Raw genomic sequence first — 26,710 nt, 5'->3', positions numbered from 1 at the left:
GTGGGACATTATTCTGTGGTGAATTCTAACTACGAAGAAACACTTCCCACAATCTCTATGAAGGTATTTGGTGAAGAAGGCATTTATGGCGATCATTATCGCCATAAAGGGCCAGGATCTCTTCTCGATCCTCCCAGAGTGCAGGACACGGAATAACGGGCTCAAGTTAAAGGAAGCCAGGTTCCAGCTGGACATCAGGAAAAACTTCCTGACTGTTAGAGCAGTCTGACAATGGTACCAGTTACCTAGGGAGGTGGTGGGCTCTCCCACACTAGAGGCCTTCAAGAGGCAGCTGGACAACCATCTGTCAGGGATGCTTTAGGGTGGATTCCTGCATTGAGCAGGGGGTTGGACTCGATGGCCTTGTAGGCCCCTTCCAACTCTGCTATTCTATGATTCTATGATAATCTTTTAAGGAACAGGCGGTCTTCTCCCTTGCTTTTCTCCCATCGTTTCCCTTTTTCACAACCCCCACCCCCTATTTTTATTCATTTATTTTTTAAAATTTAAGACACCCGCCTCCGGCGCCGAAGGGCAGCATCCAGCCACGTTGCGCAAATTACGCTGGCTTTATTTCCTGGAGTATTTCCATACTCCAGGACATAAAGCCAGGCTGCTCACTTGAGGGAATGGTATTAAAGGCAAAACTGAAGTACTTTGGCCACCTAATGAGAAGACAGGATACCCTGGAGAAGAGGCTGATGCTAGGGAAAGTGGAAGGCAAAAGGAAGAGGGGCCGACCAAGGGCAAGATGGATGGATGATATTCTGGAGGTGACAGACTTGACCTTGGGGGAGCTGGGGGTGGCGACGGCCGACAGAAAGCTCTGGCGTGGGCTGGTCCATGAAGTCACGAGGAGTCGGAAGCGACTGAACGAACAAACAACAACAACGTAGAGGGACCTCTGGCTGGGAACGATGGGAGTTGTAGTCCAACATATCTGGACGGGACCAGGTTTGGGGGTGGGGAGTCTGGTTTAACCCTCTCGCTTCTTTGCGGGGGAACCACAGAATTCTCGTGGGGAGGGCGCCGCCAATCCCACTCGAGCCTCCGCTTTCTGCCTCATCCCAAGCGCAAGCGCTCGAGAACCCCGCAAGCGGGGCGGTTTCGGTTCCCCCGGCGACCTCCCTCACGCGCCGCCCAACGGCCGCCTCTCGCGACCTCCCCTCAGCACCGCCGCGCGGTCGGGGGGAGGCGCGAGCGCGTTGCATCAGCCGCCCGCGCCTGCGCACTCGCCTTCTTGTCACCGGCGCCTCGTTGCGAGGTGGCAGCGGCTCGACCTGAGCAGGAAACGGAGGGAGGAGGATGGAGGCAGCCGCGGAGCAGGTAAGGGGGCTCGACGCGCCTCCCCTGGCCCCAACGGTGTGGGTTGCGGCGGCAATGAAGGGGGTGGTTGTTCCGGTTCAGCCGCCGTCTTCTCGGCTATCGGGTGGCTGGCTGTGGCCGAAGGGAGAGAGGCCGCGCTGGGCAAAGGGAGCCCGGGCTGGGGTTTCCCAGAAGGGGCACAGAGGCACGCCAAGCCCCTGCTTCCGAAGGGGCTTCAAGACAGCGGAGAATGTGCCCAGGGTAGTAGGCCCAGGCCCGTTGGGAAATGTAGGCCCCATTTCAAACTGCTCATTAATTTTTTTAAAATCAGTTCTAAATATATATGAACTAGGACGATTTGTTTTTTAAAAAGAGGTGATGGCAAGCACTTTTATTCAAGATGTATATAAGACATCACTTCTTCATATTCAGAAATTTATGTATTTATTTATTTATTACTTTTTTATACCGCCCAATAGCCGAAGCTCTCTGGGCGGTTCACAAAAATTAAAACCATAATAAAACAACCAACAGGTTAAAAGCATAAATACAAAATACAGTATAAAAAGCACAACCAGGATAAAACCACGCAGCAAAATTGATATAAGATTAAACTACAGAGTTAAAATAGTAAAATTTAAATTTAAGTTAAAATTAAGTGTTAAAATACTGAGAGAATAAAAAGGTCTTCAGCTGGCGACGAAAGGAGTACAGTGTAGGCGCCAGGCGGACCTCTCTGGGGAGCTCATTCCACAACCGGGGTGCCACAAATAAAATAAAATAAATAAATATTCAGAAATGCTTTACATGCTTTTCTTTGGGCAAATTCATCAAAAACAACAACAGAAAAATCATGAAACTTCGCCCATTGGGACTCGGCGTAGGCCCCCTCAAAACTGTAGACCCATGCTAACTGCCCCTCCTGAATGTGCCACCCCCACCCCAAAGTCCTACTCTACCCCAAATAGTAGAACTGAAATAACTCCTCTTCTCCCTCCCTACTTCAGCACACTATGGAAGTGGTATATGGTCTGTGTCAATGGGCCCCAACAGTTGTCAGTGCACTTCAATATCGCTATAAAGCAGTAGTGTGGCTCTTGCTTTTTATATGCTGCTTTCATAGTGCAAAATCCTGCTTGGTTTGGCTTCTGCCTCTTATATACTGCTTTCATACCGCTTTCATAGTGCAATTAGGCCTTCCCTTTCTCCTTACTTAGTCCATCCTCTGTTTAATTATACATTGTAACCCTTTGGGGACAGGGATCTAATCCCTTTCCCTGGCACAAGGATGGTGCTATATAAATAAATAATGGAAGGGAGAGGTTTTTGCTCTTGGAAGCCCCATGTAAATGTGAAATATTACATTATTAGTTTAAGTCCAGTTAATCTTTCTCCTTTAGCCATAGCGACCACCTCCACACCCTTATTCTTAGTCTTACTTTTCTCATACAAATCAAGTTGGGTGTTTTCATTGTCTGTTTTTAATTCTTTTCCCTTCCCTCAGTTTTAAAAATTACGACATTTCTATGCTTTTAAAGAACTCAGGGCGGGATACAGATGAGATGATGCACGGAGAGTAGGCATGGCAATATATGACAGGTGAAAGCCTCTTTTTAAAAAAGAAGAAGAAAGAATGTGAGAATGCTTTTAAATGAATTTGTTTATTTTAAAGAAGAAATTCACAGGGTTGTAACCTAAGAGTTTCTTAGCACCTTAGAGGTTTAACATGGCATAAGATATGGACTGCCCATTTCATCAGATGTGACAGTGGACAGTGCCCACAAAACTTACGCCAGAAGAAATGCATTACTCTTTATGGTGTCACAAAACATTTTGGTTTTGCTGCAACAGACCAACGTGGCTACACCTCTGGAAATTAAAAAAATAAATCTGTTGTAGTTATTTTGGGATGTGGTTCGGTAGTAGACTACATGCTTTGCATGCAAAAAGTTCAAGATTCAGTTCCCAGCATCTTTAGATAGGGCTGGAAAAACTCTTGCCTGAAATCCTGGGGAGTTGCTGCCAGTCAGTGTCAACAGTATTGGGCTAGATGGACCAATGGTCTGACTCAGTGGAAGGCAGCTTTCCATGTTCCTTGTTTTAATGTTTTATTGTAGCTTAGGAACCCAATAAGCCATCTTCAAAAGCTCCACAATGAAAGGCAATATACCTTTGATCACCCGATTTGGACAACTAGAATGGTGGATAGGAAGGACTCACACAGCACAATTAGCAATTATGAATGCACAATACTTGATCATGTTTGTAGTTCTTGATTAATCTATAACAAAATGTTATGAATGGTGGATCCACCCATAATCATAGACTTTGTGTTAAAAAGGGTGGTAAAACGCATTAAAGTACACCTGACCCATGTTAAACTACCCTGAATACGATTCTGAAGATTTTATTATATTCATACTAAGCTTCAGAATATCGATTCACCTAGTAGTGTTAATGATGACACTTTAAATCACTTGATTGTTTTCTTTTATTCTTTTAGATTGTTGTTGCTGGGGGAGAGAAAAAGAAAGAATCAGGAAAGAAAAAAAGCAAGGAGGGAACTGGTGATGGCGGCCGTTCAGAGGTAAATGTTTACTTCATTAACACAACCAGTAAAGTTTGTGCTTTAAACAATTTACACACTGACTGTGAACAGAAGTAAGTTGATTTTCCATGCAATTTACTGTCAAATGGGTGTGCTTAGGGTTGTGCTTTTAATTTTTCTTTCCATGATTTTGTTAGAATCTGAATACAGAGGTATCAAAAAGCAAGACTTCCACTGGCAACATTGTTCATCCATCCATCAGCTCTCTTCCCTCTTCCCCAGTCACTCGTACAAATTACAGACCTCAGTGTATCACAGGTGGAGATACAAGGCCCTTCAAGAAGGTGCTTTTAGAGAATTGACTCTAGGTGGCTCAACCTCTGCAAGACCATCTACACACTGATCTAGTTATGTGCCTAAATTCTCCTTGTGAAGTGGAGAATGGCTGGCTGGAGAATGCTGGGAGTTGTAGGATTTTTTTCTTTCTAAACATGCATTGGATTGCACCCTTAGAAAGCTAAGTAGTATGACAGTCCCTGCTCTCAGAATTACAATCTAACTTAAGACATGACTTACAAGGAATAAGGGATAGGGATGAAAAGAGATTCCATTTAGTTATAATGGCATATAGTGAAATCATTTGTAGTCTTAGGCCTTAGCTAGACCTAAGGATTATTCCAGGCAAATGGAGGGGTCGTCCCTGCCTGCTCCCAGGATCCCCTGTGTGTCATTTGCATGCACAGAGATGATTCTGGGACAATCCTGAGATATAGGCCTGGTCTAGCCATGGCCATAGTGTCAAGAGAAAATTCTGGTTGACCCTCATGCTTGTCAGTGGCAGAGCTGTTCAGATGATATCTTAAATTCACAATAGAGTTAGACTAATAAGCTTTCATGCAACAACTCAGTACGTTTATTTACGCATGGTTCATTTTGAAGTAACCTACATGAAACTTTTAGGGTGCAATCCTATGCATATTTAGACATAAAAAAGTTCTACAAGGATTTTTTTTCTGTACAAACATGCATAGGATTGTGCCCTTAGATATAAGAAATGGGGTCTGCAACAAAATGTTGCAGTGTAGAGTGCTTCTGTTCAGGATTCCAGCCACTCTATTCCATTCCCCGCCCCGTAACACCAACATTCAGGATTCTGTAACATGCTGAGGCGGGGTGTGTGTGTGTCTGTTTTACCCCTTTATTTTTTTTCTATTTATTTTTAATGCTTATGCAAACTGATGTTCCTCCAAACATGCTGATATCTACCTCTTGTGCATGGATGGTCCTGTTTTGGGTACATAGAAACTGGCACTCAGAGAATAGAGATCATGATTAATTTAGATAATATTGTGATGAGGTTTGCAGTAATAAATAAGACTTGGTTTCACAAAAAGTCCTTTTTCTTTACTTTTTTTGTTCACATGCAGCTGAGTCCTTGGCCTGAATACATTAGCCAGCGGCTAGAGATGTACCATAAGCTTAAAGCAGAACATGATGCACTTCTGGCAGAACGAGCTGCTAAAGAAAGCCAGCCCATTAAGGTTACCTTACCTGATGGTAAACAAGTTGATGCTGAGTCCTGGAAGACAACACCATACCAAATTGCTTGTGGAATCAGGTAAGCTGCTCTAGAGAATTCTGATTGCATCTACAAATTGCAAATGTGTGCATTTCATCCTTAATAGTATACTAACCATCCTCTTTGCTACTTCTGTCATTCTTTGTAGCACTCCTTTTCTTTGAAATTAAATTTAGTGGTCAATTTTTGTATGATGGTTTATTATAAGAATAATCTTATTGTTAAGATATTTGTGCCAGTATGGTTTAACGCAATCTAGAAAATTCTATGCCTTACAAAAATCTTCTAAAACTGGTGGAGTGCTTGATCCACAAACCACTGGACTTCAGTACAGCTAATAGAGATAAGACACTTTATATTCAAAACTCCTGGCTCGTCTGCAGATAGCAGTTCTTGTAGGCTGCATCCTGCAGATGTATGGCATGAAATCATGTATCTGGTATTTTCTGACCCTATGACTGCCACACGGCTAAGAGATCGGAGCATTATTCCTGCACCAGCCCCATGAATAGATGTTGCTGAAATCCCATTCTTATAGCTCTAGTGTGACCATATGAAAAAGAGGACAGGGCTCCTGTATCTTTAACAGTTAAGGCGCTCCATCACACCAGCAATGTATCGCACCCTTGTCATGCCTGGTATGTGTTTTTGCAGCGTGGTACTCACATGACATCATCCCGATCCTGTGCTCATTTCACTTCTTCCCCTCCCTTTTCCATCTTATTTTGGAGTGGGGAAAGTCTGGTTAAAGTGCCCTTACACCCCTGTGTATTGCTATCCTTTCACATTTTTTCTTTCATTGGGTGTGTGTGCTTTTAACGTGTGCTTGCTAACGAAAGAGAAGGGCGGGGCGGTTCTCCTCCAGCACACCGTGTCAAAGGAACTGAGCCAGTTGAACCAGCTTTTGCTGCTCCAACCCCACCCTCCTTGCCTGCAGAAATGGCACCCAGCCGATTAAACGTTGAATTGGTAAAATGCTGGACAACAAAGCCAGAGTGGGGCAGGGGGAGGCTCCCACATCCATCACCTGACAAGAACCAGTGAAGTGGGAGGGGAAGGAGAAGGGGTGCAGTGGGGTGGGTGGGGACAATAACAGGAGAGCAAACAAGTGAAAAGAGAGTCCCCCGGTATAGCTACAATTGTGAAAGGGTCCAGCACTTGACCCACTAAAGAAACAGAAGTCCAAATCACGGGTGCATACCAGGGGAAAAAAGTAGGAGGTGTGATGAAGCTCATATAGAAAATTTCAACAGGTGTCATTTGTATGCATGTAGCACCTGGTAAAATTCCCTCTTCGTCACAACAGTTAAAGCTGCAGGAGCCCTGCCCTTTTTTGTATCTGGTCGCTGTAGTATACCTCCTGCAGATTTAACTGTTGTGATGAAGAGGAAAATTTACCAGGTTCTCCATATATGCAAATGACACCTGCTGAAATTCCCTTTTCTTCGTTACTGTAAAAGATACAGGAGCCCTTTCCTCCTTTTCATATGGTCATCCTATATAGCTCAGACTTTGACCACAGCTAGACCAGGCCTATATCCTGGGATCATCCCTGTGCATCCCAATGACACACACGGGATCCCGGGAGCAGGCAGGGATGACCCCTCCATTTGCCTGGGATAATCCTTAAATCTAGCTAAGGTCTTTGTCTTCCTCATTCCATAATTCATTTTCTCCATTGACGTTAGTTGGGGCTATTGCTTTGCTTAGGCTACAGTCTTTTACTTAACTGTGAATAAGTCTCATTGAACTTGGGGATTTATGTCTCAGTAGACATATGCAAGATTTCACTGGTAATTGTGCTTTAAAGAAACCATCAACTCAGCCCTTTGAAACTTCTTTAAGCAAAGTAAATTATGTTATCACATACACACTCATACACAGAGATTTCACCAGCCAGGAGGGAAGCTTTAAGGTGATCTTGGTTTTGTTGTGTCTTCTAAAATTCCCCATAGGTTAGGTCATTCTTTCCAAGCACCCTCACTGTTCTTCATGGAAGTGCTAGTTGTGGCTTTCATGGATTGTCTTTGTCCAGTTCCCATTACAAACTGTGTTTATGAGTCTTTGTTGCTTGGTTGTCACTTTAAACCATGGTGGCTTAATAAGCTACTCACGGTAGCTTATTTTTGAAAAAGGCCATGATGCCCTGCCATGATGCTCTGCCACACAACCCCCATACACACTGCTGGATTAGTCACTTTAACATGTCCCTAATAGCACTAAAGCCCACGAGGAGCGGAGCAAGAAAAGTATTTCTTGCACCTTTGCTGGGTAGAATGTCTGACAGAACTTTGGCTGAGCAAATATGTAAACTACTTGTAGATGCATATACTTACGTAGCTAATCAAGTAGCCTTATTTGCAGGGGCTGCTAAAAAGATTAGACCAAGGGATCTTAAAACAGTTGCTGTAGGTTGTGCACATGATGCAACGTGTCCTGCTTGTGGGTACCTAATCGACAGCTGGTTGCCACTGTGGGAACAGAGTGCTGGACTAGATGGACCCTTGGTCTGATCCAGCATTACTCTTCCTATGTTCTTATGATGATTTGACTCGAGTGGCTTGTTTAACCGTTTTTACTCCTGTGATTGTCTCTCTTTTGTTGTTGTTTGTGCCAAAATTGTAAGAACCTATGGTTATATACAATAAAATCAACTGAACTGCTTATGAGAGTGCACATTAGGAAAAACAGCCAATAGCAAATCATAAGACAACTGTTTCTTATTGTATACCAACAGTTTATATGTCCATTCATTTTGCATTTTTAGTCAAGGTTTGGCTGACAACACTGTTGTTTCTCGAGTGAACAAAGTGGTTTGGGATCTAGATCGTCCTTTGGAGGGAGATTGTACCTTGGACCTACTAAAGTTTGATGATGAAGAAGCACAAGCGGTAATCTACAGTTTTAGTGATTAATAAATTGCCTAGTTAAGGGAGCAAGACTTCAAGAAAAACATGCACTGAATCTAGTTTTCAGGAATAATTGCTTCAATGTTTGAGAAAATGTATTCTTGAAATAAGGAACAAGTAGTACCTCATTCTTCTGTGTCTATTTTATGTGAACCCCTACTGAGAAAGGTTGACTGTGTAGTCCTGTTTCTTTTTGTTGTTGGGGTATGCTTCTGGAAGAGAAATTGCTTACAGGCAGTGACATCAGAAGGTCCAGCAACTAGCAGCTGTGAGAGTTGTGGACTAATTTCTAAGACACTCTCCTCCTTGTTGTCTTAAGTAATTGATGGTGCTTAAGTGGAGCAATAGTTTTTTTAGTGTTCTACAAGACCCCAATAGATGCTGAATTATTTGGAGGCATTTCTTACATCTTGTAGAAATAATGGACTGAAATTATATACTTCACTGCAGTAATCAGAATACTGAGTATGTCTCAGTAGAACTACATGAAGCTAGAATAGTGAGATGCAAACATAACCTCTCCACCGCCACCCCCACCCCCCCACATGGACATTTACTTACGTTGCATCTTCAGATGGATTTTAATTGTAAGCTAGTTTGAGAGCCAATCTTGGCTGAAAGCTGGGAATCATAATAACAACAATGATAATAGTATTATAATTGAGATTAAGATTTGGACAGATAATGGACATATCAACCATTCTTTGTTTATTTGCAAAATGTTTGGAAGAGATGGATAGTGCTATATGGAGATACTCACGTCTCTTCGTTCTCACTGCTCCCATTGAACTCAGATCCATTTAAACTCAATGTTCCTTGCTTAGTATATGGTCTCTATTATCAGAAGCAGTAGGCCTGTGTACACCAGTGAGTACACTATGTAATGAGTCTGATCCCGAGAACTGTATGAGTACGAGATAAGCACTTGCAACATAACAGTCAGCAGTGCCACCTTGTGTCACATTGCAAGATGCTATTTAATACCCCTGAGCTTAAGAAGCATTTTCAATGCTGGGTAAAGGAGATTCCGTTTGCCAAGGTGTAAAGAGGCTCCATAGATTGGGAGAGTTATGTGAGCGTTATTGAAAGGTGAATTCCCACCAAATGTCTTTGGACAAGCAAAGCTGTTGCTAATATAATTTCCAAGCTTGTTTTTTGTTTAATTGGTAAATTGGTTTGAAGACTGCTATTCAACAGGACTGAGAAGAGGGTTGTTTTTTTAAAAAAAATATGCTAAGTAATACAACATGAGTATCAGAAGATTTGAATGCATAGTTATTATAGTTTCTGTATAGATACTATACAGTTTTTGGATTCCTCTGGAAAAGAAAGCTGTGGTTTGTGGGCCAGGTGTATCAGTCTGCTATCTCTCTTTCCTCCCTTGCTAGGTATACTGGCATTCAAGTGCCCACATAATGGGTGAAGCCATGGAAAGAGTATATGGTGGCTGCTTGTGTTATGGTCCACCAATAGAGAATGGATTTTATTATGATATGTTCCTTGAAGATGGGTAAGTAGGGTTGTTGGGTTGCTTTTTTTAAAAAAAATGTTAATGCAAAATGTCTGGGTTGTTAACTTGTAGCCTAGTTTAAATGGAAGAAAATCCAGTGCTTCCAGGAACTTGGGCTGAAAGAGAATATTAGTTTTAACAGAGCAATCCTACCATTCAGGGTTCCGATGTTGAAGGCTTCAATAAATCCAAAGCTTTTACAGCCTCATGCTGGCAGCATGGAAGAAGGGGGACTGCATTTCCCTTTCCCTCTTTTTTTACCCTTTCTTAAACTATTTCCCACCCATTGAAGTCAAAGGGTTATTTCTGCCCCAATTCTGGGGCAGAAATACACAGCCTCTTCCTAAGCACTCCCAGAATGCCTCCTTTTGTGCTTCTCCAACAGTGGACTTCCCACAGCTTCATGGAGGAAGCTTGCAAGGTTGGATTGTCCTCTCTGAGAGCGGACTTCTCTCTCTGCTCTTTGAGAAGGAGATCTGGCAAATCCTATGGCCCCAAGGACTGTCTTTCAGCAACCGTAGGATTGCACCCTCATACATTTCCTGCTACATTTCCTGCTACAGCATTTGTTGCAGCAGGAGAGTGGCCAATGGGGCTTCCACCCCTAGCATAGGGGTGTGGTCGCATTGGGACTCCAGGCGGCGGACACACAGGATCCACTGCCCTTATCGATCCCCCACCTGATGAAGGGCAGGGGATTCAGCCCACCTCATGGATGGGCCAGCGCAGTTGGTATAGATTTGCAGAGGTTCTCAGCCAGTACCTAATTCCTGCTTGCCTAGAGGGTGACCCTCTTGCTGTGGCAGATTGCTTTTCGTGATAAACACATTGAGATGGGAGAGAGAGTTCAGACAAGAAGTGTGCACAGTCTTTATCACTTTTCTTTTTGTCCACTCTAGTGGTGTCTCTAGCAATGACTTCCCTTCTCTAGAGACATTGTGCAAGAAAATTATGAAAGAGAAGCAACTTTTTGAGAGGCTGGAAGTTAAGAAGGAAACATTACTCGAAATGTTTAAGGTAGAATCTAAAACATGGTTTTATGTTAACTGTAGTTGCTACAAGTAGCATCCGTTGTGTGTTGCCTTTGAAGTACTCTTCTCTGATTATGAGAATTCATGTTAATGGTCTGTCCAGCACAGTTCTTGATTGTTAGTATCTGTCAATTCAGTAATGTTGGGTGAGTTCTTTTCTTACATGCTACCTCAAATTCCTTACCTACAGATTGAAGATGGGATTTCATATGTGCAAAGTACACTCCCTTTTATTCTAGCTATGGATCATCCTCTCAAATCAGATGTTTGTAGAACTGAATGGCTTAGTGGAGATAATTCTTTGAAATAGCTAAGCGCAGTGGTATGCTGGCCCCTAACACTGGACCTTGCTACAAGGGCAAAAGATGGAATTATGCTACAGAAATCTCAGAATCCTAATCTTTCTCCTTGATAAATGTCCTCTCTGCTCCTGGCTAGTTTTCTTTTCACTTCTTAGTTTGTAAAAGTTTTGTGACTCTGTGGGATAGAGAAATGTTTTAGTTGCCTGTGAAATTACATTTTGGTTTTACTTTAATGAAGTTGCCTACTGTATGCTCTGGGAACAGATTATAGGCATATGAGAAGATATGAGTTCGGTCTTAAAGTGGCATAGAATTAACTCCAGTTCATCTGATTTTCCCACAGTACAATAAGTTCAAGTGTCGGATCTTGAATGAAAAGGTCAACACTCCAACTACAACTGTGTACAGGTAAAAATACAAAACCCAACCAAATCCAAATCTCCTACAGTCTAATGGTACAGAGTGTCTCAGGTATCTGAAGATTGTCTTTGTGTTTCAGGTGTGGCCCTTTGATCGATCTTTGCAGGGGACCCCATGTCAGACATACTGGTAAAATAAAGGCATTAAAAATACATAAGGTAAATAATTCAACTTTTCACTGCAATTATAGCAAAAGTGTAGACATGTGATGGAATCTTTTGGAGATTCACTAGGTTTTAAAAATTGGATCATAATTGCATTTCATTGGAGAAGAGTGATCCTCCAGTGGCTTTAAGGCACTGTAAGGGCTCTTCAATCATACCTGTTTAGTTTGAAATAATTTCAATTCAGAACTGTTGAAGCAACCTTGTGGATCCCTTATTCAAGTGAATGTTCATATAGACATAATAAGAGTTAAATAAAACTGTCTTTTCAGGGTAGCTATTGTATTCAGTGCAGCAAAATAATGCTTTGGCCTCATTGAAGTCAGTGGATCAAGCACCTTTGTTTATCAGGTGTGTGCTCAGTGTCTTTTGCATACTGAGGTCATAGCTAAAGAAGGACGGGACTGCTTTTAGATATGTTGTTATGCCCATCCCAATGCTTATTTAGAATGTGTAGCTGTATCTATGATTAAATTCTTTTTTACATGTCCTAATGTTCTCCTCCACAAAGAGAGATCGCTTAGCTACAGTTGGGGTTCTCTCAGTATATCGTAAATTATCTGTGAATATAACAAATATGTAACTTTAAACAGTCTGTATAAATAGTGATGCCTTCCGGCAAAATTCATAATTTCTATACATTGGTGTTAAACCTTTTCTGTGACTCCAGAATTCCTCTACATACTGGGAAGGGAAGTCTGATATGGAAAGCTTGCAGAGGATTTATGGAATTTCATTCCCCGATGGAAAAATGCTAAAAGAGTGGGAGAAGTTCCAAGAGGAGGCAAAGAACAGAGATCACAGAAAGATTGGACGGGTGAGATTAACTTCATAGTATCATGGTTTGAATAGGTTATACGAGGAGAAAAAGACGCTTCTGGAAAAGTTCTGTTGGCAAGAGGACATTATGTTATTTTTTTGTATATTTTTAAGAGCTTTAAACCAGTTTGGCTGTTAATATTTAAGGGCTAATATAATGAATTCTATACTTAATTATACTCAAGAAGTATGCATGATTTTTAAAACCATTTTTAGATTTCTTTGATACATAAAATAAGTGAACTGTACACAATACTGGCTTTTAGGCTTTGGTTGCTTCTTTGTCTGTGGTGGCCAGAGGGAACTCGCTAGAGGCTTGACTGAAGCCTACTTTGGAAGCTACATGGAGGCAGATGGCAACTGCCATGGGGTGAAAACTAAGTATCTCATGGCAAATGCCACAAAACCCTTTTGTAGGCACAACCTGTGCAGTGATCATTTTAGAAACGAGAAAGGATTCATGCTACAATCATTGATTTATCAGTTATGTATCTTCCATTCTTCCTTGCTCTGAATGTGTCCTTTTCTTTTTCTTCACTCTATGGTGAAACATACTTCCCCCCTTCTTTTATTCTCTGCCTTTTCTTGAGCTTTTCCTGGGGACTATGCATGCTTTCTTAGGGAAGTTATATGTGATTCAGAAGACTGGGCTTCAGGCACCTTCAGTGTGATCTTATAAAGCAATTACTTGATTGTTAGCCAAAAAATTATGGTCTGTACTGGTTACAATAGAAGTACAGTGAAGAAAATGCAAGGGAAAACTGTATGTTTTTTCCCCCCCAACAGGATCAAGAACTATTTTTCTTCCATGAACTTAGTCCTGGTAGCTGTTTTTTCTTACCAAAGGGAGCTTACATCTATAATACACTGATAGAATTCATCAGGGTAAGTCAAGACACAGGGTCAAATCACCGTAACCACCCCCATCCCATTGTGAATACTTTGGTAGTGCATAGGGCAGTGACTTGTGTTCACACAGAGGGCAGAATCAAGTGGGGCTCATACGCTCCTGCTGATCCTCTTAAGCCCCGCCAATTCCGTTGTGCAAGCAGCCCCCACTCTTTGCGCATTGGTAATTTCGTGATTCCACTTCCAAACCAAAATGAGCAGAAATGTGCAAGGAAGCATTGCTGACTTGCCTCCTTCCAGAAATGAGTAATTCTCTTGTTTCAGAGTTTCCCCTAGGATGTGCTGAATCTCCCTTTTGTAACTGGTGGGTCCCACTTGCACAACGGAATTGACTAGACCCACCGCTTGGGGAAGGGAAGCGTCAGGGTGGAAGGGAATCAGCAGGGGTGTAATCACCCCGTTGGATTCTGCCCAGTAGCTTGAAAGTCCTCCTGCTTTCATGAAAATTGCATTGGCTCCATATACTGTCCTTACGTGTAGGTTCTGATTCACACGAGGGACTTAATGGGCCACATATTTCCTGCATAACTTGTGACTCTGTGCAATGGCAAAGCAGGAGCTTGTTAAGTTGCCTCTATTTGCTGCCTTCCAATTTATGCAAAAAACAAACACCAGAATATCAAGCTTCAGCTGGATCACAGTGGTGGTGGCGTTCGGCTTGGTGGTTCACAAGTTGTGCAGGCTTGTCCAGGCAGAAATAAAGCACAGCTAATGAGCCTTGGCATCCGGTACAGTTGGCTGTTTGTGCATAATAGAGTTAATTCATTGGTTTAATGTATTTCTTTTGATTTGTGGGCCTGTGTGTTATTTACCCAGTCAATAAACATATTTTTTCTATATATAATGACTAAAGGAGGGAACTGATGAGTGTTAGACCTTGTCTGTGTTTGCTTAAATGTGGTATCATGTCATCATAAATGAGAACTGTGCTGATGTAGTGGCACCATTGGGAATATTGTAATTGAGACTTCCTTTTTTGTTTTTATCTCACTTTTTCTCTATCCCACCTCTTTCCTTCTGAATTGTAATAATAGGAAAAAGCAAATTAATAGGCTCAGTATTTTGACACTATCCTAAATGCCAGGCAGTAGTTGCATTCTTCTTGCAATGCAGATTTGACGTCTGTGTAGAATCTCACTCATCAGATTCTCTTAGGGTCAGTTTGGACAACACGTTAGTCAATGGTGAACTATTTAAGCAACCATTGCTTAAATAGTCCCCGGTCGAGTAACGTGTCATCTGTCTGGGATAAACCACGCCACAATTAGTGATTTTCCAGAAATAACCAACGGAGATAAGCAATGGTTTGCAGAGTTGTTTATCTGCACAACCATTGCTTATTGTGTCGTGTGGCAGGCTCCGTGGAATGTTTCCCGTGTTTACAGAGTCATGTAGCAAGAGCGGCAAACCCCTTTGCCGCTCTTGCCAGCTCGCCTCTGTCAGCATGGGAAATAATCCTGTTCTGGGAAGTGCTTGGGGAGCTGCCGATCATGCTGTCCCTTGCTGGGGTGGAGCAATCGGGGGGGGGGCTCCACACACGCTTCCCGGAGCGGGCACATGCCGTCCCTGGGTAGGGCATTGCTGATCGCGGCACCCCACGTGTTCCCAGGGACATGCACGTCGTTTGCACACCCACCCCCGTAATCCATCTGGAGATTGGTTCGAGGGGATGGTTCCATCTCCTCTAGCCGATGCCGAAATGGATCGCAGGGAGCAGGGTGAAGGATGTCTTCCATGGCTTGACGTGTAATGTCAAGCTGTGGGAGAAATCCATTTGCCGATATCGGAGGGAGGCACAATGATCTGTCCTGCAGCTGTCATGAGCAGGAAAGATCCTTGCACATCCCATCCCCATTCGCCAGAAGAGAAGGGGAATCAGATATGCAAGTATTTCCTTCCCTGTCGGGGCCATGGCAACAGGGAAGGAGGCAGCATTGCTAGAGCTGCCCACTTCCCTGTTGCTATGGCCCTGATGGGGAAGGATTCGTAAGCACTGAGCCATGTGATCCCCTGACAGGGATGACGTCGCTTGGTGTTGATGCATCCTTTGCTGGCGGCTGGATCTCGTGCCCTGACATGTGAGGAGACCATTCCGCAGCCTCTTGCTCCTGTGGCGACTGTGGTGTGTGTTTCTCTGTGCATGGCTGCCACAGAAGCAAGAAGCTGCTGAACGGTCTCTTCACATGTCAGGGCACGGGATCCAGCTGCCCGTGAAGGATGCATCATCGCCGAGCAACATCCCCGTCGCCTGTTCTTGCGCAGCTGCCACAGTGACAACCGGCTGATGCATTGCCTCCAATGACCAGAGCGACGGCACATTGATTCCACTTCCTGTCAGGAGGTACGATGCCTCCACCACCACTTCTTTCTCCAGCGATGGCCGCTGCAAAAGAAGCGCCGTGGCTGTTGCTGGAGAAAGAAGCAGCGGCGGAGGCATCGCACCTCCTGACAGGAAGCGGAATCAGTGTGCCGCCATTGCTCCAGCAACGGCCGTCGCATGTATCTGTGTGCTGTGTCTCTCCTCCTCCCCCCGCCCCTCTCCATGGAATAAGGTAAGCAGGAACCAGCGCCGCCATTCGGTGGGGAGAGCGGAGAGGGGGAGAGACGACTACTCAACAGAGTGTGGATACTCTACTCCACAGAGCGCTACTTCCGTGTCGCCCAAGTGCTGCATGCAAATAGTTTCGTCCAAATGCACCCTTAGTCTACATTGTCTTAAGTGTTTCTGGGTTTTAATTCTTATCTTTCAGAGTGAATACCGAAAGCGAGGATTTCAGGAAGTTGTCTCCCCAAACGTCTTCAATAGCAAGCTTTGGGTGACCTCAGGGCACTGGCAGCATTATAGTGACAACATGTTTTCCTTTGAGGTGGAAAAAGAGATCTTTGCTCTGAAGCCAATGAACTGCCCTGGACACTGGTACTAATTTAGCATCAAATTGGGATTAACTTTTAGATAAGCTTACTTTTTCCCTTCCTGATGAGTGTTTATGTGATGTTTGAGAATCACTATTGAAAACATACTTGCAGACATAAATGTGCTCTTATGCTGAAAGCAGAAAAATGCAAACATGTAATGAGTATTGACATCATTAATCAGCCATCTACAATTTAATTCTGCTTTATGGCGTGAGCTATGGAGGCAAAGTTTCTGTGATATGAATATCAAAGTCTTTGTATGGCAGAGACCCCAAAAGATATGTATCACTTTATTTTTACTACCACTACCTAGACCTTGAAAGTGCTGTTTCTTTACCTATCTTTGTGGTTCTGACCTATATCTGAGACTATAACTCAGATTCCCTTCATACCGCTTTTGCCCTGTTATTTCCTTTTGGATTAAAATTTCTCAAGCTAAAATTGATCCAATCATTGCTTGTATTCAACTAAATTTGCAATGTTCCAATATAATCAGTGATGGCGTTTTGTGTTAAAAACCTGCTAGTGACCTGCTCTCAGGTTCTTTGGCCTTGATTAATCTGGCAATAGGTTTGGAACTGGCTTACCCCAGGCCAAGCAGACATGTATCTTAGTGGGTCTCACCTTCTTTGTCTGGACCAATTCACACACATGCACTGTCCACTGTCCACTTTCATTCTGTTTGATGCTCTTGGCATCAAACTACAGAATGCAGTGTTGCATAGAAATTCAGGTGCTGTGCTACAAGCATGAGACATTCTGGACAGGAAAGATAGTCATGTTTAATATGTGTGAATTGTCTTTCCGTAAGACCGATGGAGATAGCATTCAAATGATTTAGAAAGGAAAAAGAATGTTTTCTGGGTGCTGGCAGAAATTTCCATCCTGTTTTCTTAATTGTGTGTCTTGTGTTTTCCCATTTCTGCACTATGAAGGAATTATATGAATTGGAACAATTATACATCTGGCAAGGATGATTTTTCATGGCACAGTGGTATAGATCCACTATGGTATGCCAATATGATATCAGGTTGTGACATATCACTGTGAGATTGCTGTTGAGCCTTATTTAGATGCAGTTGAAGTGTCAGCTTATTTTCTGGTTCAGTAGGTTGTAAGGGATGCTGAAATAATATAACTCTAATAAGTAGGAAATCATTCTTGTACTATTTGGAATTCTTTCTGAATAAGAATACTACATGCTAAGGATGGATTCCAGTTACCTTATTCTACTGACAGAACAACTTCCATCAGTGGAACAGTGGAGGTGATTCCCCCTACTCCTGCAGCCCCACCTCCATTCAATGTGCTCCAAAGGGTTGCAAGACCCCTCCCGGACAGATTTTGGGAGAGGTAGGGGCTTCAGGATGGAGTAGAGGTGGGGACAGTCTGGTCATGTGAGTAGAAGTATCTTCATGTGTCATTGGACTCCGCGGTAAATATGCAGCTACAGTAAGCTGCCTCTGTTGTTCAAGACACTCATTGAACTAGAACATTAGGACATTCTCTTAATGGTGCAGTCCTTGATTTCAAACACGTACATTATTTCCTTCAGCCTTATGTTTGATCACCGGCCAAGATCCTGGAGGGAGTTGCCACTGCGACTGGCTGACTTCGGAGTTCTCCACCGTAATGAGCTTTCGGGGACACTTACAGGTCTCACCAGAGTGAGGCGTTTCCAGCAGGATGATGCTCACATATTCTGTGCTATGGAGCAGGTACAAGTCAATATGTAGTTGAAGGGAAATTGTCTACTAAAAACGGATGGATTTTGACTGCATTTGTTTTTGTTTCATGTATAGATTGAAGGGGAGATAAAGAGCTGTCTGGAGTTCTTGCGTACAGTGTATGACGTGTTTGGCTTTTCCTTCAGACTCAATCTCTCCACTCGTCCTGAAAAGTACCTTGGAGACATTGAAGTATGGAATCAAGCTGAAAAGGTAACTGGAGCTACTACTAAAATAATACTACATAATACCATAAATACTACAGTTTGGTTTCTAATAGCATTTATTCATTCATTTTATTTTATAAATTTCTGTGCCACTCTTGAATGTAAAAATATTTCCATTGTGGCTACACCAATGAAATAGAAACAACAATATAAGAACATTTCAAACTAGCAGTTCTAAAAGTTGTGGAGCAGCTTAGATGTTTTGGGTTGAATCTGTGTCCATCCACCAAAAGGACAGGATCTGCTGACGGAATGTATTCTCTGTCCCCTTACAGCCCTCTTGCACTCACACACCATAACTGCTCCAGAGGGCTAAGAGATTCTCTGGAGCAGATTTAGGGGGATGCAAGAGGGAAGAGTATGTTCTGTTGTGCAAGCAGAACTCTGCTCATGCAATGTTGGATGTCACCGTTTATCTAATTGTGCTGGTTTTCATGGATGAGAGTCCAGTGAACACCAGGTCACAGCCGAGAGCTAGACCCTGTTCACTATGCTTTATAGGTGTTGGCTTCTCTGCCTATAGAAATCTATTGTCAGGCAAAGTCAGGACATTGGAGGCACTTCTGATACCAATGGGACTAGTGACTTGAGAATGGACTTATTTCTGTGGGCTGTACTTATGAGTAAATGTGTTCAGTATGGGGGTCTAAAGCCACATTTTCAAGATGATATCATGTAGATCAATTAGGATAATACGAGAACAATTAAAGGAAGACAAGTTTGAAGGGGTTATGGAGGAAATTCATTGAATTTGTAAATACAGCAAAACATGGGAGAATGCAGGGCTATGGAGAACATAGGTATAAGGAAATGAGGGTCCCTTTCCAACATGTCTGAAGGAAAACTTTATTCATAAATGGGTGATTTGGGGATTAAGAGTTGTGAGTAATGAAATAAAGGTGTATTAAGCAAGTAAGTGATTAATATTAAAACCAGGCAGAAATTGGAATGGTAATTGAATGTCTATGAACGATGATATGATTTGACTTAAGTAACCAGAACTAAAGAGAAATAAAATCTTTCAGTATCTAAATAAATAAATAAATATCTCATATATATCAGTTGACCTTTTAATGTACTTAAACTGCCTAAGCAGTAAGAGGTATGCCTTTGCTTATTCAGTATAAGCTTTAGAACAGGGTGCTATTTCTAGGCCTCCTTAAGTGATTGTGAGAAAATAAATAAGGGATCTTTCAGGTAACAGGACAGGATTGAGATTTGCAGAATTGACATCTTTCTTTTCCATTCTCAATAGAGTGCTCAAGATGGAGAGATAATTAATACTGCAAGCCTCTACAACAGGGGTGGGTAACTGTGGGAGGTCGGTGGCCATTTTTGCTCCCCTCTAGACCCCACACTCTGTGGGGTATTGTGGAGTTTGCAGGGTCCCCTGATTTTTTTTTTTAAATTGCTGGTTTGTAACCAATATAGTTTGTAAGCTAAATTTGACCCTTTTAGTGTTCTGTAGTACTAAAATCACCAGATTTCCCCCCTCTTGCTGCCCTGGAATTCAGTGGGGTGGTAAGTTGCTCCCCCCTGCTCTACGACTGTGTAATGTCAAGCTGTGAGGAAGAGAAAATAGGAAATTAAATTAATCGTACAAAGCAAAACTACTAATGAACTGTATATCTTCCACTAGCAACTTGAAAATAGCCTGAATGAATTTGGTGAGAAGTGGGAACTGAACCCTGGGGATGGAGCTTTCTATGGGCCAAAGGTTAGTAAACTACCTCTTTAGTGATTTTGAAAGGGTTGGCTCACTTCCCAACAAGTGTTCATTTTTGTAATTAGTACCACAAGTGTTTGTTCTGGATAAACTGCATACTGGAATCTTCAGTTCAGTTGTATGTGAAACCCATAACATAGTGCCTTGTGAGATCTGTACATATTGTGCTGTTGGGCTCATTGGGGAAATAGAGCTTAAGGATGACTCAGTGTTGTGTTTTGTGTTGTATAACAATGTATAGCAGAAAGAGATCTTGGGTTGTGCTTGTGGTGGACAGCTTGATGAAAATGTCAACCCAGTATGCGCCCACTGTGAAAAAGGCAAACTCCATTTTAGGCATAATTAGAAAAGGGACATTAGAATATATCTATGGTGCAAATGACATTTAGAATAATGTGTACAGTTCTGGTCACCACACCTAAAAAAAGATATTGTAGAGCTGGAAAAAGTGCAACTAAAATGACAAAGGTGTGTTGGCGCATCTCCCCAATGAGGGAATGTTATAGCAGCTGGAGTTGCTTAGCTTGGGGAAAAGGGAGACTAAGGGCCTTCCTAGACAAGGGTTTAGCCCGGTCTCCCTGCTGTGCGTGCAGACGACACACAGGGGATCCCGGGGTCAGGCCGGGCTAAACCCTCCCTTGACCTGGGATAACCGGATCCACTTCTGGCCCGGTTTTTCCGCAGCCCTGGGCTGAGCCCGGGGCTGCAGAAAGTCTAGCTGGTTCCGCGGCTTTTCCCCGGCTGCTCGTTTACTCGCGAGTAGCCAGGAGAAGCTGTGCCCATCGGGCCAGGGGCAAGGGAATCGCGGGGGGGGAGTGATGGGGGCCAGGGGGGAAAGAGCGGACCCGGCAGGAGAGATGGGGGGGAAGAACGGAGCCAGGGTGGGGAGATAGCGGCTGGGGTGGTGGTGGGAGGGCATTGGACATGGTGAGCGTGGGCGTCTAGTGGACGGGCGAGCGAGGGAGCGGGCGGGGGGGGCGGGCAAGCAGGGGGGCAAGCGAGGGGGTCGAGTGAGCGGGAGGTCAAGCGAGGGGGTCAGGAAAGCGGGGGGCATCAGACATTGTGTGTGGGGGAAATCGGGGGTTGCGGGGAACCCTTTATTTTTTAAAAAAGCCACTTACGTTTTCGTTGGTGCGCTCCTGCGCACATGGCCCCTTTAACTATTTTTTAAAAATGCAGGACGCGATGGGGCTTTCCTTTCCCCGTCGCGTCTGACGTCTGGATAGGCGCGACGGCCCGTGCTAATTGTAGCACAGGCTCGCCGCACCTGAAGGCCAGATTTAAAGGTATGTCTAGCAAGGCCCCAAGGGGAGTTATAATAGAGGTGTATGAAATTATGCATGGTGCGGAGAATGTGGATAGGAAGACATTTTTCTCCTCTCAAAATACTGGAACCCAGGGTCATCCCATGAAGCTGGTTGGTGGGAGATTCAAGACAGAACAAAGGAAGTACAGTGTATAGTTAACTATGGAATTCGCTACCACAAGATGTAGTGTTGGCCACCAACCGTTGGCTTTAAAAGGGGGGTGGATAAATTCCTGGAGGAGAAGGCTGTCAGTAGCTACTAGCCCTGATGGTTATGTGCTACCTGCAGTATCAGAGGCAGTAAGCCCATATCAACTAGTTGCTGGGGAACATGAGTGGAACGGTGCTGTTGCACCTGTGTCCTGCTTGTGGGTTCCTGGTTGACAGCTAGTTGGCCACTGTGAAGAGAGTGCTGGACTAGAAGAAACGTGGCTCTTATTATGTTCTTACGTAACGTATGTAACAAATGCCTTTAACCTGCTTGGAACATAAGATAGGCCAGTTCCATACCATTCCCACACAATGATCCTTTTTGCATGGTAGGGGTGGGTGTGTGTACATCCACTTCTGCACCACACAGAAGGATTGCTGTATGCAGTGTATGGAACAGGCTGGAAAATAAGGTGGAAAAAGAGAGCCTAACTATCCTAGCAAACATTTTTCCCCTTAGGGGAGTAACCATCTAGCCTAATCATGAGCAGTTAAAATATGTTTGTTTATAATCAGCCAGGAGTCCACTTAGAAAATGATAAATGAAGAGATTAATCAAGATGTGATGGGGGTCAGTACAGAAGCCTTGCAAACTAGCATCTGGGTGGTGCGTGGCTTATTATTATTATTATTATTATTATTTATTTATATAGCACCATCAATGTACATGGTGCTGCCAGCCCTTGCCGTGGCCCATTGTTCTTCGTAGTACAGTGGTACATTTTCCCCGCCTGGCAATTGTGCTAAGGCGTGGGGGGAGAGGAAGCACAGTCACGTTAGCACTCCACTGCTCTTCCGCTGCTGAGGAACCCAGCCAATGGTGCTTCTGTTTATAGGTCACTAAAAGCTGGATGGTGGCCATGGATACAGTTGCAATAAGGAAATATAGCAGAGGTGGGAGTGCAGGGACGGGCAGTTGGCTAGTCAGGTCGTCACCCTGAAGATGGTCCATTGTTAAAATGAATGGTCAACCAGGCTTATATTGTTTCACCTGTAATTAAAAAGCGTAGAAAAAATGTGCTTTGCTTTAAGGTGTTGTTGAACTTAAGAATGCTATTAATGTTTATCTTATCTCCCCCAACCCTCTCCGTAAAGATTGACATTCAGATTAAAGATGCCATTGGCCGGTACCATCAGTGTGCTACAATTCAGTTGGATTTCCAACTTCCAATAAGATTTAATCTCACATATGTAAGGTAAGCACATCATACGTTTCAATTTGCTTAAAGTACCTATTTCTTATTTTATGTGCTTTTTTAAACAAAATCAAAATTTTATTTTCCAGTCACGATGGTAACGACAAGAAAAGGCCAGTAATTATACACCGTGCTATCTTGGGATCTGTGGAGAGGATGATTGCTATACTGACAGAAAACTATGGAGGCAAATGGTATTGAATATGTCTTTTATTTCTAGTTTTGCTCAATTTGATAGTTGCTGCATTTGGACATCACAATAAACCATTGTTTGTTGTGATGGGGAAAAGCCTAGCCTCTTCCTGGGCTTGCACACTCCCCCTTTTCTCTCTACTCTTTTTGAGTGGCCATGAGGAGTTTGGAAACTTTCCAGGTTCAGATGAGATGGTTTGCTATCTCATCTCAACCTGGGGAATTTCTGAGCCCAATTCAAAGTACTGTTATTAACCTACAAAGCCCTTAATGGCTTGGGCCAAGTTACTTGAAGGATTCTCTTGTCTTTTATACACCTGCCCGGAGCGTAAGGTCATCCTCAGGGGCCTTTCTCCAGGAGACCCTGCTGAATGAATGGTGGCACCTTGGTTGTGGTATACCTTCCCCAGCGAGGCTCAGGGAAGGCGTGCCACTAAATTGGGCTGTTCTCAGTGCTAGGTGCAGACCTTTTCTTTTTCCCAGATGTTTTAGTCCTTCAGTTTTAAAAATTGTATTAGTGTGGGTTTAGATCTGTGCACTGCTGCTGGCTTTTATGTTGGGTACTATTTTGATTTTATTCTGCATTTTTTACTGTATTTTATGGTTTTAAGCTTTGTCTTGAAAACTTTTCAGAGAGCTTCTGTTTGATTTATATAATAAATAAATAAAATAATCCAAAAATTGTGGTTTATCCATGGATTATGTAGCTGGCTTATTTCAGCCAACCATAGCTATTTCTTGAATACTTGTAGAAATGTAGAAATGCTTGGACCATCATGCAGTCAACCTTTAATCATTTCACTCCTATGCTGATCAGTGTCAATGATGGAGTTCACAGCCTTAGTAATATTATGCATCTTTCCTTTCATATCACAATTTAAAACATATTCCTGGGCCCTTGAGCTGCTTGTTTCACATATAACACTAGCTAGAAATGGGTTCCATGGGAAGGGTGGAATAAGGAAGAATGTGTGGATATTTTGTAAAGAAAAAAAAGTTTGTCATGCCAGAAAAAGAGAGTACTCAAAAGGTCCAGTTCAGACATAATTATCTTAGGGTGCAATCCTATTGGATCCAAACTTGGACACTTACGAATATATATCCTATGCAGAGCGGGAGGTGCGGCAGACATGATCCTTGTCTTCACGTGCCTCCTGCTCTGCAATTTTGCTAGATGGGCTTTTTTGCTCATCTAGATGAGTCATCACCTAGGGAAGGGGGCTGGGGAGGCCTCTGGAGATGGCATAAGCCAGCCTCTCCGGCCCCCTTCCTGCCCACAGAACTGGCCCCTTTCCTGCCTCTCTGAGGTTGCTTTTGCAAACTCGGAGATGCAGCCAGCGCAGTTCTCTGCCCTGGCTGTGAGGAGGAGTGGGAGGGAGCCCCAATTCCTGTCTCTGAGATCACACATAGCCGAAATATCCTGTAATCCTCCAGATTCAGTCTAGGGTCCATAGGATTGCTCCCTCAGTTTAATTTACCATGGTTTATTAAACTGAGATTAAGCACACTTTGCTATCACCCCTCTTCACACACTGGCTTGATGGTTTAAACTTCTGTCATGATGGTTTAAACTAAATTTTATTGTTACATGTGACCTGGGGAAGCATGGTTTAATCTCAGTTTTCTAGCTAGGCTATAAAGCCAAGATTGATCTAGTCTGAGATAGGAAATCTAGAACATTTCCTGATATATTATTTAGGAAGTGTACAATTACTAAACTTCATTTTGTTTTTTCTAATAAGCTCATATAAAAGTGATGGGCATGCAGAGACTCATTAAACAGTACAGCCTAACTTTTAAAGGTAGCATGCTGTCTGCCAAATGGTATAAATTTAATAAATAAATATGTTAATACTCCGGTTTTACTTCTCTTCTTGCACAAGGCCATTTTGGTTATCGCCTCAGCAGGTGATGGTGGTACCAGTTGGACCAACATGTGATGAATATGCACAAAAGGTAGGGATTTTTCTACTTCACTCCCAAAGTTACAGGCAAAGCCTATGAACCAAAGCACTAGCACTAATGTGATGTGTGACACTGTCCTGGTTACAAGTCAATCCCACCCACTTAGGCAAAAATATAAGATCCATCTAGATGCACTGAAGGGTTTGCACATGCTCAGTGAGAATCTTGCCTTTTTTCCCTTTGAAGAATCCCCAACACCCCATGTCCCAAACTCTAAATTGCTTGAATAACTCCCTTGTTTTCACAAGTGTTCTTTTTTGTGCAGCAGAGATGGTGCGGGGGGGCTGCTGTTAGAGAGACACAAGTGTATGAAGTTATTGCATTACTTTTTGTGAGACTGTGATTTATATAAGTAATATGTTTCAATGCTGCCTTTCTGCCAAGGCACCAAAGGCAGTTTACAATATTTAAATACAGACATAAACTAACGTTATTGTCTAAGCAAAGAGTGAAACCCTTCTGCTGCATTCCTAAACATCTTTGTACACCAGAGTCATATATTTGTCTTCATCCCTGTATCCACCTGAATCTATTTTTTTTCTATCCCAAAATGCATATGTTTAGAGAGCATTTTATAGATGACTCTGTCACTAGACAGAGAGCCCCGAAATCTTGCCAGCAGGGTCTATCGTGTGTCCTATCAAGCAGGGTGGAAGGAGGATAAAATTTGCCTCCTGTTCCTCTGTAAAAATAAAAATTCCAGCTAGATGGGCCTCTGATCCCATCTAGCTAACTTACTTTGTTGTTGGGTTGGCATGGACAGGTGGGAGGATACTGTGGACTTTGGCCTCTTCTGTCCCATTTCTGCCCTCTTGACTTCTCCACGCCTGCTGTTGCAACCTCGGAGGAGCAGTTGCTGCTGTTCTTTCTGCACTGGCTACAAGGGGCAGGGGAACAGCCCAATGTCAAATATAGGAGGTCGAAGGACCGTCTACTGCCTCAGGCGAGGGAATCCGACAAATCGTTTGGTCCAAGAGACACTCTCCCAGGGATCACTGGATTGCTCTTGTTAGTGTCTAACTACTAAATATTAATTTGACTGAAAACTCTGTGACTTCTTACATTTTATCCATGTGGAAGAATACTTTCAAATTTGTTTTTGCTGCAACTCCAACTTTGTAGTGAGACTAGAAATTTCTCTCTCCAGGAATTTAGCCTAAGCATCGCCTAAATATTGTCATATTGATGCTTTCTAAGGTAAAGCAGCAGTTCCACGATGCTGGCTTAATGACTGACGTTGATGTGGATCCTGGCTGCACACTGAACAAGAAGATCAGAAATGCTCAGCTTGCACAGTACAACTTTATTTTAGGTAACAATGCTACTGTTTGTGCGATATGTTGTCTCTGAAGCTATTTGAGCAATTTTTTAAAAGCTTTTTTCTGAGGATACCAGCCTAAGGTATCCATATACTTGTAAAGTTTTCTGTCTCAGCCTTCAATGTTACACTTCATAAGAAATATATTCCCTTTGGAGCTCATCTATTCTGCCTTATTAGCTAGAGCGAGTGCTTTTATTCTGATTTATGTGAACTGCCTCTGGGGAAAATCTTAGGCCCGCATGCCCATAAGAACAAGAACCAGTAAATTGGTCCAGGTGTACTTTTGTGGCAGCATAGTGAGACTCAGGAATAGGTATGTCAGCATTCTCAGTAATTTGCTCTGCTTCTTTCTCAGTTCTGTATAAAATGTTTGAGTGCTGTGCTGTATCAGAATCACTCTGTTCTGCTGAAACATCGAAGACACTTCC

The 26,710-nt window shown here is 43.0% G+C and overlaps 1 protein-coding gene across 1 annotated transcript in view; it reads left to right on the top strand.

Moving 5' to 3' along the window:
- Nucleotides 1-1,246: 1,246 nt before the first annotated feature.
- Nucleotides 1,247-26,710, top strand: part of TARS1 (threonyl-tRNA synthetase 1) — a 28,806-nt gene continuing 3,342 nt past the window's right edge. Inside the window, exons 1-18 of the mRNA XM_063128171.1 lie at nt 1,247-1,326; nt 3,809-3,892; nt 5,281-5,471; nt 8,200-8,323; nt 9,730-9,851; nt 10,751-10,868; nt 11,528-11,592; nt 11,684-11,762; nt 12,439-12,585; nt 13,374-13,472; nt 16,247-16,413; nt 17,968-18,130; nt 18,215-18,352; nt 20,006-20,083; nt 22,704-22,804; nt 22,894-22,998; nt 24,880-24,952; nt 26,159-26,273. Coding sequence (XP_062984241.1) covers nt 1,306-1,326; nt 3,809-3,892; nt 5,281-5,471; nt 8,200-8,323; nt 9,730-9,851; nt 10,751-10,868; nt 11,528-11,592; nt 11,684-11,762; nt 12,439-12,585; nt 13,374-13,472; nt 16,247-16,413; nt 17,968-18,130; nt 18,215-18,352; nt 20,006-20,083; nt 22,704-22,804; nt 22,894-22,998; nt 24,880-24,952; nt 26,159-26,273 — 1,990 coding nt within the window. The 5' untranslated portion in view covers nt 1,247-1,305. The remainder of the gene's footprint in view (nt 1,327-3,808; nt 3,893-5,280; nt 5,472-8,199; nt 8,324-9,729; nt 9,852-10,750; nt 10,869-11,527; nt 11,593-11,683; nt 11,763-12,438; nt 12,586-13,373; nt 13,473-16,246; nt 16,414-17,967; nt 18,131-18,214; nt 18,353-20,005; nt 20,084-22,703; nt 22,805-22,893; nt 22,999-24,879; nt 24,953-26,158; nt 26,274-26,710) is intronic.

This window comes from Elgaria multicarinata, chromosome 6, assembly GCF_023053635.1.
Source record: "Elgaria multicarinata webbii isolate HBS135686 ecotype San Diego chromosome 6, rElgMul1.1.pri, whole genome shotgun sequence".
In the NCBI taxonomy this organism is placed as follows: Eukaryota; Metazoa; Chordata; class Lepidosauria; order Squamata; family Anguidae; genus Elgaria; species Elgaria multicarinata.
The sequence above is the reverse complement of the archived record's forward strand: the minus strand, read 5'-3'. Positions and strand labels throughout refer to the sequence as shown.